Source organism: Poecilia reticulata, chromosome 4 (genome assembly GCF_904066995.2).
Source record: "Poecilia reticulata chromosome 4, P_reticulata-male-v2, whole genome shotgun sequence".
In the NCBI taxonomy this organism is placed as follows: Eukaryota; Metazoa; Chordata; class Actinopteri; order Cyprinodontiformes; family Poeciliidae; genus Poecilia; species Poecilia reticulata.
Window position 1 is genome coordinate 13,613,197 of NC_088833.1, and position 14,130 is coordinate 13,627,326.

Genomic DNA, 14,130 nt, shown 5'->3' on the forward strand with positions numbered 1-14,130 from the left:
GAAGTTGTGAGAAAAGCATCTCCATACATTACTTCACTAGACACAGCATATGTGTTCTGTATGTGTGGTATTTATTTCGACAACTAGCACAAAGCATCATGTTAAGGATGTCTTGTGTTAAGCCATGTGATTTATTCATCGTAGTACTTGTATTATGTGCGGTTTCCAGTAAATTAAGCCGCTATCTCCTTAACTATAGCTGTGAGAACAGGCTATTCTCCTTTGCTGACATCTTGCTTTGCATGTTCAGTGGCCTTGCTGCACCTGAAGGCTGCCATATCTTCAGATGTGACAGATCCCCACTGACTGTCCAGCTTTTGACCGTGAACTCAAGGTCCCTTGGCACAGTCCTGTTAAATATTGTTTCCCTGGCAGACATGCTTAACCTGTCAGACAGAGAGACCATGCAGCTGCACATGAATGTCCAACAATAGGATACTTGTTTTAGTTTAAAAATAAATAAATAAAAATGTGTGGGGTCCCCTGTTCTGGGGTTAGGGGCAATGCGGGTATGTCAGCAAATGTTTTCAGGGATTTAAAAATAGGATTTTTCTTAGTGATGAATTATTTTAAGAAGCTGATCACTTAAGCCTATAAGTAGATTTTGACACCATTTAAAAACATATCTAGAATTATTTGTATGGTTCAAAAATGAGTAAAGTTTATTTTGCACATGCTCTGGTTGTTTTAATATTCTAACAGTAAACTAATTCTGTGAGGTTCTGCAGTTTTTTAGAGGCACATACCTTGTAGTAACATGCTGCTTGCATTCCTGCCAAAAGTTAATAATAAAGAAGCTGATCAAAGTTGGATACACCACTGAAGCTCACATTCAATTTTATATTTTTATAAATAAAATTTTTATTGAAATTTTTATAAGAGAATGTTGTTCAACTTGAGTTTGTTTTTTCAGTGGAAGAATTTCCATATTTTCTATCAGGCGTTTGTTGTTTGTTCATCGATCACCTCAGCTGGTGCTTCCAACAAACTCAAAGTGAAGTGTTATCTATCTACTGGATGTAAAGGACTATTTTCTCAACTTCCAAAATTCTTTTTACTTAAAACGCTGCATCTATTGTAACAGTTAAAGTATTACAACTATCTGTGTAACTAAAAACTTTAACTGGAAGTAGCGCTGGTGTTTAAAAAAGAACTGTCAAGTTGGTGGGAGAGTATATAAAAAAAGTCTGAACTAGGATAAACTAACCCAGCAAATCCAATTAGCGGACTGATGGCAGGATAGCTCAATGGCAACAACACATGTAATTAACACCACCATTTTTAAGGTGTTGACTTTTCATATGTGCTGCTGATTTTTTATTTTTAGTTTTTATTTTTTTACACATTTCATTTATTTCACAGGCTTGTTATTTCAAGTAAGAAAGCGAAAGCACTGACAAACACGCACAGGGAGATACACATATTTCTTTGTCAGAAGTATTTGCCAATTAGCGAGTTGTGGGGCTAAAGTGGTAATTAGGCTTTCCAGTTGGTTGGTGTCTGTGTACAGCTTGCTTGAGACAGGTCTCAAGCTAAACGCCTCGCTATTTGTCCAGCAATTATGTTGGGTCCCCATGTCACCGTACAGACGTGACCAATTAGTTGTTCCGAGCCAAAGTAAATGAGAGGGATTATGGCAGAGGAGATGAGAAACGATGAAGGGAAGGATGTGTGGGCGTTAGTGGGGAGCTCACGAGGGGAGGGAACAGACTATCGGGACTAAGACTGAATGACAGGAGCCTGGCTTTGAAAATCAGGAGTCAGCAAGAACGTTGTAAGAAAGTGGTTTTCTTTTTTTTTTTTAAATGCTGTGTGATCATGTTTTTCATTGATCCTCCTCCTGACCGACATGTGGTTAAGGCATGTGAAGGTAACAATATTTATGCTAATGCTGCCTCACAGACCAAGAGGGGATAAGAAATTAATCTTTATTGACTTCTTAATAATTTTCCCTTGCGTTATATGACATATTTTGATGAAATGGGCCTGCAGACAATCAATATTCTCCAGCTTGGAGTAATGTGACACTATGTCAATAGCTTGAGGAAAGTATACAGTCCTCTAGTTCATCTTGGCATGTGTCCATATTTACCTCAAACTGACAGATTCTACTATGCATTGAGCACTGAAATGGTAGTCGCTGCGTGTGTTAGCCAAAATAAATTTGAAACCTATAATATAGTCTCTTTGTTCAGATCGGGATGTTTACAGTTATTTTTTTAGATGGGATTTGTACATCCTCTCTGCCAAAGTAGTCCCACAATAGGTATATGGAGATTGATTATGAAAACAAATTACAAGAAAGAAGAGAGCTGTGTCCATAAAACTGATCGTTCAGTTATCTTATCCAACTTTTACAAAAAAAAACATGGTTTTATCATAGTGCTAACATTATTCTGACAGTTGTGACAAAAAAGTGAGATTATCTAACATTATTTTTGAGTCCCAAGAAGAGATATTTAAAATTATATATTCTATCCAATTTGAGACAGAATCAAGACTCCATACTTAAATTAAGACTGTAATAATAAGTGATATTTAAATGAAGACCGATAATAATTTATGATTATCTGATATCTTTAATCTTCAGCCAGATGCTGCTTTCTCTTTTACGGGTGACAATTATATTTATGGTATTTTGTCTATTGACTGAGGGCATGGACTCACCAGACTGTCCTGTGTTTTCCCCCTCTCTGTTTTCACATAATGGTATGATCCAATACCCTCACATGTGATTGGCCACAAGGTTCTCATGCTAAGCAAAGCAAAGATCTGCTGTGAGTAGAGTAGACTTCATTCAGCTGAGTTACAGAAAGAGTGAGAGCTGAGCAGTCAGAAGAAAAAAAGTGGGAATGTCTCTGTCTCTCTCTCTCTTTCTCTCTGCACGCTGTGCTACCAGTGGTACTGGGTAAAACAGATTTAAGTCTGACTCTCAATATTCTACTGATTCGTCTCTCACCTTACTTTATCACATGACCCACTTGTGTTAAAGGAACCCCTGGAACTAGAAACTAGAATATTTTTTGTAAGCCAATAAATCTGTTAATATAATCTCCTGAGAGTTTCTTGCATGTGGGTCAGAAATTACCTTAAAAAGTTACAGTTTGATGATCTTTAGAGAAAGACTTGTCTTATTTGCAATCAAAAACAGTTGGAAAAAAAAAAGCTTTATCTCTACAACATTTAGCAAGTTTCTGACCAGCGTTTGTCTTAAATTGTGGTCTTTTGACTTTTATGAAATTTTGTTTTCTGTATTTTTAAAAGTGAAAACTAGCCACTTTTACATTTCAATACAACAGGTGCATTGTGACGATGATGAAGTTACTAATTTTTGACTTCAATATGAGCAGCTGCAGCAAAGAGCTTAAGCTCACATTAGAAGTGATGAACTCTGGATAACTTCTCAAAAGATCAATATTTACTCTTCTGGTGTTTGCAGCTAAAGACATCCCATAAAAAGCACATTTGGAAAATCATTGTTACTCTGAATGACCTCAGGCTTTCCCACTGCCGGGGCAACAATGCAGCCGAAATCCACGTGGAACACAAACACTTGAATCTGAAAGCTTTTGATGGAAAATGAGTAGTTCCGTATGAAAAAGGGCAGTTACTTTTTTGCAATTTTGGATGCATTTTGTCAGCCAAATGTTGGCTATATTGAATAAAAAATGAAATTCTAATAAATGCTGCATGACTAGCCCTGGTAATAATCATAAAAGCAAGAGAATGAAAACATATGTGGTGAGATTGAATGTGTTTGTCTTGGGCAATTGCTTGACGGTGGAGCATGAGTGTGATTATAAACTGGCACGGTATCTAAAGGACAGAGAACACTTTCCATGTGGAGGAATTATCAGTGAAAAGAAACAACACACAAAGAATCAGATGGGAGATAGAATCACATTTCTTAAATAATTTAATTGCAAAAAAGGGTCTTTTAAAAATATTTCTACAAGAATGCATCTTCTTTTAGTAATTTGTTGTGTATGTCTGCACCATTAAATACATCTCAATGCTTTCCAAAGAGGAAGTAACAATTGCATTTCATTCTTCCAACCCCACTGTTCCTATTTTACTAATCATGTACAGTACTCTCTGAAAAATTTTGCTTATTATTAGGAAAGAAACATAGAAAGTAACATAAAAGTGACCAAAAGACAACAAGTCTGTGGATAAGTTAGAGGACATAAAAATGACTGTATATTTATTTAAAACAGACACGTTTTAATGGAAACAAAGCTAGAGAGTGCTCAGTATGTGTGAAGGGGTGAGTGCTGTTCTTAGAAGAGACTTTAATCTGTGATAATCTGCAATATATGTAAAACGGATAAAATAAAATTGAGGAATGTTTGGATAATTAGATTTCTATTGACGCACTGAATGACAACCACAGCTGACAGTCTATGCTCTGGCAATCAAACAGTTTCTTTATAAAATAGCATTTGTTTTATTCCCACACGCATACACACACAAATGTAACAGTCCATCTTAACTTCAGCCACATGCGGCTTGATGGATGAACACAAAAACCAGGAGATATAATTCCTTTCTGTTCTGTGCACAGTAAGCAAATAAAACTTCCACGTTTGTCTGAAAAATAAATGACCTACAGATTATTTGTTAGTAGTTAGAGTGAATTAATCTTTTAAATATGTGAAATTGCTGCCAGTTGAGCACATCACTCATGACCAGTTTGACTCTACTGAACACAGCTCCAGACCTCAAAGCACCATGTGCACTTCATCAATAGTTCACGCTCCAGGCTGCCACTTCTCTTGAGCGTGCATGTTTGCCATCTGATTGTGTTTAGCCCCTTTATCCTGCCCACTTTTTCTGTATTTCAGTGCTCAGCATCTGACTCAGAGCCACAAACGAGTTAGAGCAGCAGAGAAGCTAAAGTGACTGAAAGATGGACTTGCCTACAGAAGATGAAAGCGACATTGGGAACTTGTGGCAATCTCAGATTCTAATTGTCTAATTGTCGTCACTTTACAAACATGTGCTATATCAATCTTTTCCAATAAACTGAGTCCTGGGATGAAAGAGTGTTTATGAATAACAATAAAAAGCGCCCAGTAAAACGCTTTTTCAATTAATTATTGTCATGTTGCTATATAATTTTTTATGAATAATGTAATTAATCTGAATTTATTAATTTGGCGAAATTGAAAGTTCTTTATGGCACCGTATTAGTACAAAAACAGTCAAACTGCTATTGTGATTCTAAGTTTGCACTAAAAGAGTTACATGATAGGAAGCTCTACAAAGAGTTTAGCTACATCGGTAAAATTATCTGCACATGTAAAAGGGATCGTTACAAAATGGGGAGCGTGTGCCGTTTTGCATATGACTTTTCTTAAAAGATCTGGAAAGAACCACTGCACTGCCAAAAACATTGCAATATTATAAAGACTTGTATTCACATGTTGCATTGATCAGCTCCAATCCAAACAATATGGCGGCTATCTACGAGATCACAGCAGCGATACCGCCCCTCTCCCTAATCCACCCCCACCAAACACCCTGTTGTGAGAAGCACAAATAGCATGGCCTCAGAGATTCAGCTGCTGTCAGTTAAGATGAAGCTGGCTCCAGATTTTGGCTGGCCTGTATCCCTCGTACTGTTGATCCAGCTCTGTGCTAATCATGCAGCACCCGGAGCTTGAGACAGGGTGATTGCAGGCCAGACAGCAAATGAATGAGAGATAATGATATGTCTGCCTGCCCTGTGTCTGCAAATGCCTGTATGCTGCGCATTCATATCCCTGCAACGCCTGATTGGCTGCTGCATTAATCGAGCTGACAGAAAAAGACCAATAGGTTTCTCCTGCCAGACAGCTCCGAATTCTCTAATGAGGATCCTGTTGGATGGAAAGGAAACTGCAGGTCCTGTAATAGAGCTCCTCCTCCGAGGCTGACCGAAATAACACAAAGGTGAGGCAACTAGTTTGATGCAACACTATCCCTTGGCTTGTTCCCTTACAAACCTCTTGACAAGCTTATGTAAAATGGGTTGGACAACAGTTGAGTGGTTCATGGGAGATGAAAATTATGTGCCTGGAAGACAATTAGTAACAGCCCAGTGCTTCACAAATGCTCTTTATGTTGAAAACGAAAATGGGGCTTGGGAGGCTGAGTATCGGGTTCAAGAGGCACACATACACTCGTATATACCTACATAGTCAACACTGAGATAACAATGTATGCAAAACAAAAAAAAAGAAACGGCATGTTATTCAGCGATTGAACATGCTTGTTTTCTCTCTCCTAACATCCATTACTTGCTGATGAATTCACTCTGAGACAAACATTTTACAACAACTCTTTCTTTAGTCATTTATCTTACTTTTGTTACAAAACCTGTACAGGCTGTTTAGAACAACAACAAAAATACAAAATCCAATATATAAGCAATTACTTTATTCATTGTTATTTCATCAGGTGAATTCTCTTGGAGTTTTGTCTTCTCTCTGATTGTTTCACGTTCCCAAAACAGCCTAGTCCATCTTTATACTGATGAGGGATCACGGGTTGGTGGGTGAGGTACAAATAAATACACAGGGCAGGATGTCAAGAAACATAGAGACGATTTTTCAGATTATTTCTAAATCCAGATAGTAAAAATAAAAGCGTCAGTCATAATTGTGTGTGTGTGTATGTGCGTGTGATCAAAGTCTGTTTTTTGGATCCAATAAAGAAAGGTGAATGTTTTAACAGCTGTCCACAGAATATAGCATAATTATTTCAGATATAGTGTCTGCTTATTACAGATCAGTTCATGCGTTAATTCTCCATGGTGTCAAATTACGGAAGCCATATTTTACAGTATATCCGTGTGCAACCTGGTGCACTCTAGCACATCCACTCATTATTCATACATACACACACTCATGCGCACACACACAAGTAGACACTCGCATTGAAAAAAAATGCACACAAAAGGCCAGGAGGTCTTTCAAACAGTGTTGCCAGAGTCCTTGTCTTCCCCTTGTCACATACAGTGTCCAGTTGATTGGGTACTGGTTGGACCGGCCACAATTCTCCCAAAAATGTGAGAGAAACAAAAAAATAAAAAACTTTGAAAGGAAACATCACATGTTGTTTTGTGGACAGAGATCTCATATGTAAAAAACAAAACAACAACAAAAGACAGTTGATTAGTAGGTGTTCCCGAGAAGAGGAACAATCCTAAGTCACTTCAGGTTAGAGTGAAGAGGTCGCCTGGTGACCCAACAGTCGAAGCAGGTGTCCAAAAAATGTGGCTCCCTTTCTTTGACCTCCGTCAGCCTCTTAACCTTTGACTGCAGCACGATTAAATTTTTTCCTTCACCACTCCATGCCTCTCCAAGCATCTGCCCTTTTAGGTAACACACCTTCAATATGAAGATGGAGAATAACACACATGCACAGTAAAACAGCATCTTTTGGGGGAAATAATCATCCTCCGCCTCTTGTGGTCTGGCACAGATATCTTTGTCACCTTGATTACTTTCCTGCAAGGGAAGTTCATCCTTTAGCGTGTCTTATTACACTCAGAAGGTCAAGAAACGAGGGTCTTGCATGAGGATCAGAGCACAACTAAGGCCAACTTGACGAAAAACATGCATGCAAACATCAACCCATTCTAGAGTTGGTGAGGCACACATGGGAATTAGGGGGAAGTCCTCTTCTTTCAAAAACACACTAATTCATTTTGGATGGAAGAAACAATGCAGGCAACAAAAAGTGGGGACAGGAAATGTAAGTGGTATTGAAATAAAGAAAAAAAATTCTTAGGCACTGCAAGCCAGTTTCATAGTGTCTAGTTGGCAGAGATAGGTCAGGCAGCTAGGGTTTTCCAGTGGCCTTCTCTGGCACAGTTTCTCCCCTTTTCCTGTCTGGCTGTCCTTTGACTGCATCCGTCTTGTGTGTCCTGCTGCTCACACCTGGACAGGAAGTGTTTGGTTCATCTGTAGTCTCATGTCCTGAATGCTACCAAGGATTTTCTTCTGATGACCAGCCAACGTCACACCTATCCGCAGCAAGTCCCTGTGGAGAAAGCATTGAGAAATAAGAACAGCTGTCTGTCATAAAACAAGAGACCAAACATCACAGGAGTAAGTTTCACTTAACATCACAAGTGAACACTCATTGAACCAGGTTGATTAAGGCACCTGGGCAGTCAGGCATAAAATGGCTTCCAGACAGCATCTTAGGGTAGGACAGATTGGCAGTCTTAATGAAACATACCTCTGTTCCCAAGAAGATGGGCAAGAGGAAAAGTGTCAAAAGGCCATAACCATAGTTAATGATTGAATAACAAACTTGGCTACCGTTTGGCAGGTGGAGATACGGAAAACATAAGAATTTCCAACAGTAACTGAATTGTAAAATGGATATCTGGACATTTTTTAGTAGTTCTTCACAAAGGTACTACAGGTTTGTTTTGCTTTATGTGTGCAGGAAAGTATCAAAGTTAAAACAGAATTGATTGACTAAATAGTATTTTAGAACCAACATTGACAACTTTAGAAGACAGACTGTGCTGAGGGACATGGATTTTATGTTTGGTTTTTGTTTTTTGTTTTCCCCTAAACTACAGAAAATTCAGATGTTGTTCATGTACTTCGGATGGTATTGGTAGACCTGGCACTTCTTCTGTCCTACAGTTGTTCAATTTCCTAATTTTTGGAAGCCTCAGGTATTACTGATAAAAACCTACTTAACAATAAAATCTGACTTTAGCAGATGTAGCAAACAAAGAATCTCAGGTCTAATGATTTTCTATATAGTGCAGATACTATATAGAAAAATTAAGCTTTAATCCAAACTCTGAAAAACATTTCAGAAGACTCCTGCGTTTTATGTCATTATTCAGATGGTGTAATTTAATAATAGCATCCGTTGCACTGTACAGCAACATCAAAGTACCCTCTCTCTTCCTCTCGCTCATTTGATGTCACCAGTCAATAGGTTGGAAGAGGACAGATCTTGTCTCTTATTCTAATTCTAGATCCAGACAGCCAATGACTTTGTGGCTGTGAGTGTGAAGATATAAACTTACAGACAGGCAGGCACACACATTCACACTACATTCTCATTCTGTCACATCAAAGTGCATGGAACAAATAAATGGTGTATTTTTTTTTCCTTCATATTTTGCCGTCCCCTTCACCACAGCAGCAGTGGATGAAATGATAATAAATGGGAACCATTAGAGGAATTACTGGCCATTAAGGGCAACAGAGAGCCACAGTACGCCACACCTGTCAGCCCAGCCAAATTGAAACAAATTACCCCCACCTCCACTGGCTATTATGCAGTTAATGAGAACGATTTATTTATCATTATATTCCTAATTCACTTATTTGATCATCACCAGCCTCTGGTTTACATTGTTTCTGTGACATCATTTCCTGTTCGTAAACATGACAAATACTGGGTTAGTCATAAGCTAAAGATTATAATTAAGCAGTGGGTACAAAAGCTTCATAAAGAGACAATGCTCTTGTATATTGCTTACATTTTGTATTAAAGGTGCTGCTTTATAAGGTTCAGGATTATATTAAAACAGTTTGTTTCTATCAAACAGGTGTGGACCAGTAACCAGAATCAGGGAATTTTGTTTTCAGCAGTGACAGTTTATAAATTTCTGAAGTTTTTCATCATACCTTTCTTACATTTCAAATCTTTTTTTATTGAGCTGCCAGTTAGTGACTGTAGAACAACACTGCACATCTCCACCCTTTGTCTTTGCTGACAAAAATTATGTTGTGTGGATATATTTGTGGTTATGAAAAACAAGGATAGTAAGAATGACTGGTGTTCTGGGAGAGGTAACTCTGCCACACTGAGCACATAAACTAATTTTCCTACTCTCAACAGCAACAGTGGGTGCACACATATCACTTGGGGGTGCCAGCTACCCACGGACGACTTCTGCATGAAGCAATAGCAGACTTGTTGAGGGTGAAGTTCACAGATACGTTTCTCTTTTCTAACAGCTGCCCTGGGCAGTTGCCTATGTGGCCCATGTCAAAAATGTATACCAAGCATAATCTTGTAGAAACTAAAGGAGCACCACAGATGACTGTCATAAAAGCACTACTGTTTTAAAGCCACAGTTGGTGAGCTATGAGTAACACACTATTTATCGGTGGCCTGCAGGTCGGCTTCCAGAGTAGGTAGCCCAGCTGATTAACCAGCTCTTATTGTCTTGGTATTCTTGTGTTATAATACACAGACGAAAATGGCAAAATGGGAAATATTTTTAGAAATAAGCACTTGAAAACTACTAGGTTTAGCATGTTTGTTTTATATATAATTGCAATAATTTTAAAGTTAAGTACAATAATCAGCATGCTATTTTTGACATATTAAGAATAGTTATTAATATTCAGTTTAAAACAAAAAAAAATATGATCATGTCATACCCTCAATATTTGTGTTGGAATTGTGAAATAATAGTATCTTTACTCAAATGTGCAATGTGCCTACTTCCAAACTGTACAGCGGGAGAAAACATATGCTATGATTGCATAGGCTCGACATTGTAATTCCTTTGGTTTTCGCTGAAGGCCAACTGCTCCCACACCCTTTTTAATTTATCCAAGAGGTTATTTTTACTTCCTCAAGGTCAATTTTTGTAACTCTAATTTGACTCTCAAACGCGACACAGTCAATCACTTTAGCCCTGATTAGCTCCACTCACTCTGCCGTCATCTGGGCCACCAGGTCAAAGGATGCAAATCCGGCGTTGACAAAGTTGTCACGGTAGCGGCTCATCTTGATGGCATCCAGCCAGTCCCCCACAGTGGTGAAAGTGGTATAGTCTGGCACACAGCGATCAAGCAAGGGCTGGGATACCCTACATCAGGGAGGAGGAGGAAAGGAGGAGAGAGAAAGAGAGACAGAGAGAGGGTTAAGGTCACTGCTCTATTGCCTCGACCGGCCAACCTCACCCCCCAAGCGCCACCTCTCCATTTCTCTGCATCTCCTTTCTCTTTTCTCCTCCTTTCTTCCCCTCTGCTCCAAACAGAATACAAGGAGTTTTGTGCAATGAGGCTATGTACTTTTATGGCTGTGGAGAGACTGGCTGGAGGCTTGGGTGGTGGATGTTGGCACTGCAGCTGGTGAGGCATGGTCATGTGGTAGTCATTAATGGATTTACTAGTATTTCTGTTTAAGTCATGTAAAATATCCAGAATCCTCAAAGAACCTTGGAAACATCTTTTCCTCCATTCATTGCGTCTTCTGTTAAACTCTTTTTTTTTTTTTTTTTTTTTGCTGCAAGAAAAAGTCTGTGTCTTTTTGGCACTGCCAACAGAGGAAAAAAACACCTTAGAAATTTGGTTTCCGTTGTTGGACACATTCACATTCTTAAGCCTTCTCACAAACATGATTTGAATCTAATCTGCAAAGAATTGATTTGATGTGGTTTTATTGGTCAGTTGAAATAAAATCTAGACCATCTGTATGAACTTGAGCCCAGCTCATATTTTATAAATGTTAGGCCTTTAGACACGCAATCATTGGATTTACAGTACTTTCTGCAAGGGCTAACACAAGCAAAGGATGAGTGGAACACGGTCACAAAGAGCAGAACAGACATTTACTTCTTGTAAAGAGAGAACTATCTTTGGAATGTAAACACAGATGCTGTTCACATGTACTTGTTGTAACTTGTGACTGATACGTGATCCTATGGACCCTAAAAGTAGTTACTTTCAACTTTTTGATTTTCTGCAACATAGCTAACTGTAAAAAGACATTGCGTACATTCAAGCTTCTGAAATTTCTCCTTTGGAGCTGAAAATAAGCTTTATAGCGCAGTATTCTGGACAATTTCTGCACACCTGTTGATGGCAAAAAGAAGCACTTATGAAAAAAATAAAATAAATCCAACCCTGATCAACATTTAAGATAAATGAGCCACCATGGGGGTTTAAATAAAACTGATCAACATCTCACAGTGAACGAGAGCCCATGAGCAAGAGCTGAGGTAGAGGTGGAGGGGATGACAGGGAGGTGAGGGAAGGTAAATGAGGAGAACCAGTTGAGGGAGCAAGCCCAGAGAAAGACCACCACTGTCTCTTCTTTTCTCTGCTCTGCTGATCTCTGTCATCCTTTTTGATGGCATTAAATTCATTAACAATTAAAAGAGGAATGGAGAGAGAGAGAAAGAGGGGGAAAAGGCATAGAGGGGGGTGGAGGTAATAACGGAGATACAGAGGCTCCATTGAGTGGTGCAGATGGAGGGATTTTTAATAAGGCCTGCGCTCCGGAGCCCAAGGGCTAAGGCTGCCGTTAACGCCAGACTCTGGCTTCTCTTAATTGAGTATTGTTAGTCCTGCTTCTCTAAAGTTGGCTTAGGCTGGCCCCAGACTGTAGCTGGTTAAATGTAACCCCAAGATAATGGCACAGCTGGAAAGGTGGCTAATCCTGTCAACTAGCTGCTAAAGGCCAAACCTAAATTCGCAAGGGGCTGCAATGATCCCTACAGAGGTGTATCAGATTTTACAAACGGCTTATTTACTTCTTTGCATTTTAATAGGGGTATGGACTTGATATGTTGAGTTTGTGAAGTTTGAATGAGGCATGGACGTTTACCAGTATAAAGGGTATGGTTTCAAAATCATTAAATTCTTACCTATTTACCATTCCTTTGGTCTAAAGTCTTTTTAATAAGATACTAAGAAGCAGTAGTTTGGTAAGGCTGTATGGAGAATAGAGTGATGCAGAGCTCCCCATTCCATACCGGTTGTTTGCTTAAAGAAGTCTGCTACACTTATTCTGAATATTACTGAATATTCATCGAATAGAAGCTCAATCAGAGAGACAGTGTTATAAAACTACAGTTCGCAAGCAAGCTATGAGGGATATGTCTGTTAAGCATCCAACTCCATTTTCTAACAGGGCAGTTATCCTCAGTAACCAGCTCATATTGGCCAGTTAAACTTGTTATAAAACAGCAGAAAAAAAAGGGATAAAATTCTGTGCAATCAGCAAGTTTACCTCAAATCAAATAAGAACTTATGAAGCATCATTTTCACTTGTTGGAGATAATGTATAAAAATAAAAATTTTAAGAAAAACTACAACTCTAACAATCTAGTGTAAAAGAGCATCCATACAAATAAATGGAGGTTGTATAAAAGCAAGTAAACAATGATACATTTTTATTTAAAAAATTTAAAGCTCAAGTACATAAAACACAAAAGCAAAGGACATTGTGTCAGACAGTGTTTTTGAACCTGCAGTCTACCAGATCTGCCATTCCACCTCTCACTCATTCCTCCCTTGTTAAGTTTGTCAGCAGGAGGCCACCCCTCCGCTGGCCCGTTTAAAATCTTGTTAGTGGCTAATTAGAAGGCGCTTGCATCTCTTTTTTGCATCGCCCTAATCGAGCTAATTAACCACAAGCCTAATCTTCTAAGAACGTCACTCCGATGGCCAACCGAGACCCTCTTCTCCCTCATGAGCCCAACCAAGGATTGTCTGAGGCCTTCCCTCAAGACAGAAAGACCCCGATGCAGGGACAGAAAGGTAGGTCACCCCTTTACTATATCCTCCAACTCTGCAGCCTTCTGAGCTGTGAACTATTTCCAAGAAACAGGTTTCAGATATAGATAAATCAGCTAAATGTAGATGCAATGTTATTGATTCAACTCCCAGATGGTGGATGAACTGCTTTAAAGGCAGTATTGAGCAGTGGTAATTTGAATGTGTTTTAAGAATAGCCCTACATTTGTGAGTGTTAAAGATTTGAATACACACTGTCTATGGCCTTAACACACACATACAGAATCAGTTGGACACACTATATCAAGAATCTTTGCAAAAGAGTAGCACTCAGATGCAAATGGCTAGACCAAACCTAACAAGTCAAACAGCGTTCCATAAGCTAAACTATTTAGCAAATTAGCTAATCTAATCAAATGGTATTTGCTCTTGAAACGAATACCTTGATAAAACCAGAACAGATTTTTGCAAAGGTTTCAGTACAGTTTTACACTTCAGTGAAACAAAAAGCATGTCCAATATCAAACTGTCCACTTAGGAAGCAACACTGATTGACAACGGGGACCCTCGTTGGGTCAATCAGTGTTGCTTCCTAAGTGGACAGTTTGATTTCACAGAAGTTTGATTTACT

General features: G+C 38.8%; 1 protein-coding gene across 9 annotated transcripts in view; it reads right to left on the minus strand.

Moving 5' to 3' along the window:
• Positions 1 to 3,898: 3,898 nt before the first annotated feature.
• The window catches only part of ephb3b (eph receptor B3b), a 66,093-nt gene continuing 55,861 nt past the window's right edge, over positions 3,899 to 14,130 (minus strand). For 7 of the 9 annotated variants that reach the window (XM_017304457.2, XM_008406815.3, XM_017304458.2 and 4 more), the window contains exons 15-16: positions 10,691 to 10,846; positions 3,899 to 8,028 (exon numbers count right to left, since the gene is read on the minus strand). In XM_017304457.2, coding sequence (XP_017159946.1) covers positions 7,920 to 8,028; positions 10,691 to 10,846 — 265 coding nt within the window. In that variant the 3' untranslated portion in view covers positions 3,899 to 7,919. The remainder of the gene's footprint in view (positions 8,029 to 10,690; positions 10,847 to 14,130) is intronic. The other 2 variants (XM_008406819.3, XM_017304460.2) reach the window with 1 other exon arrangement.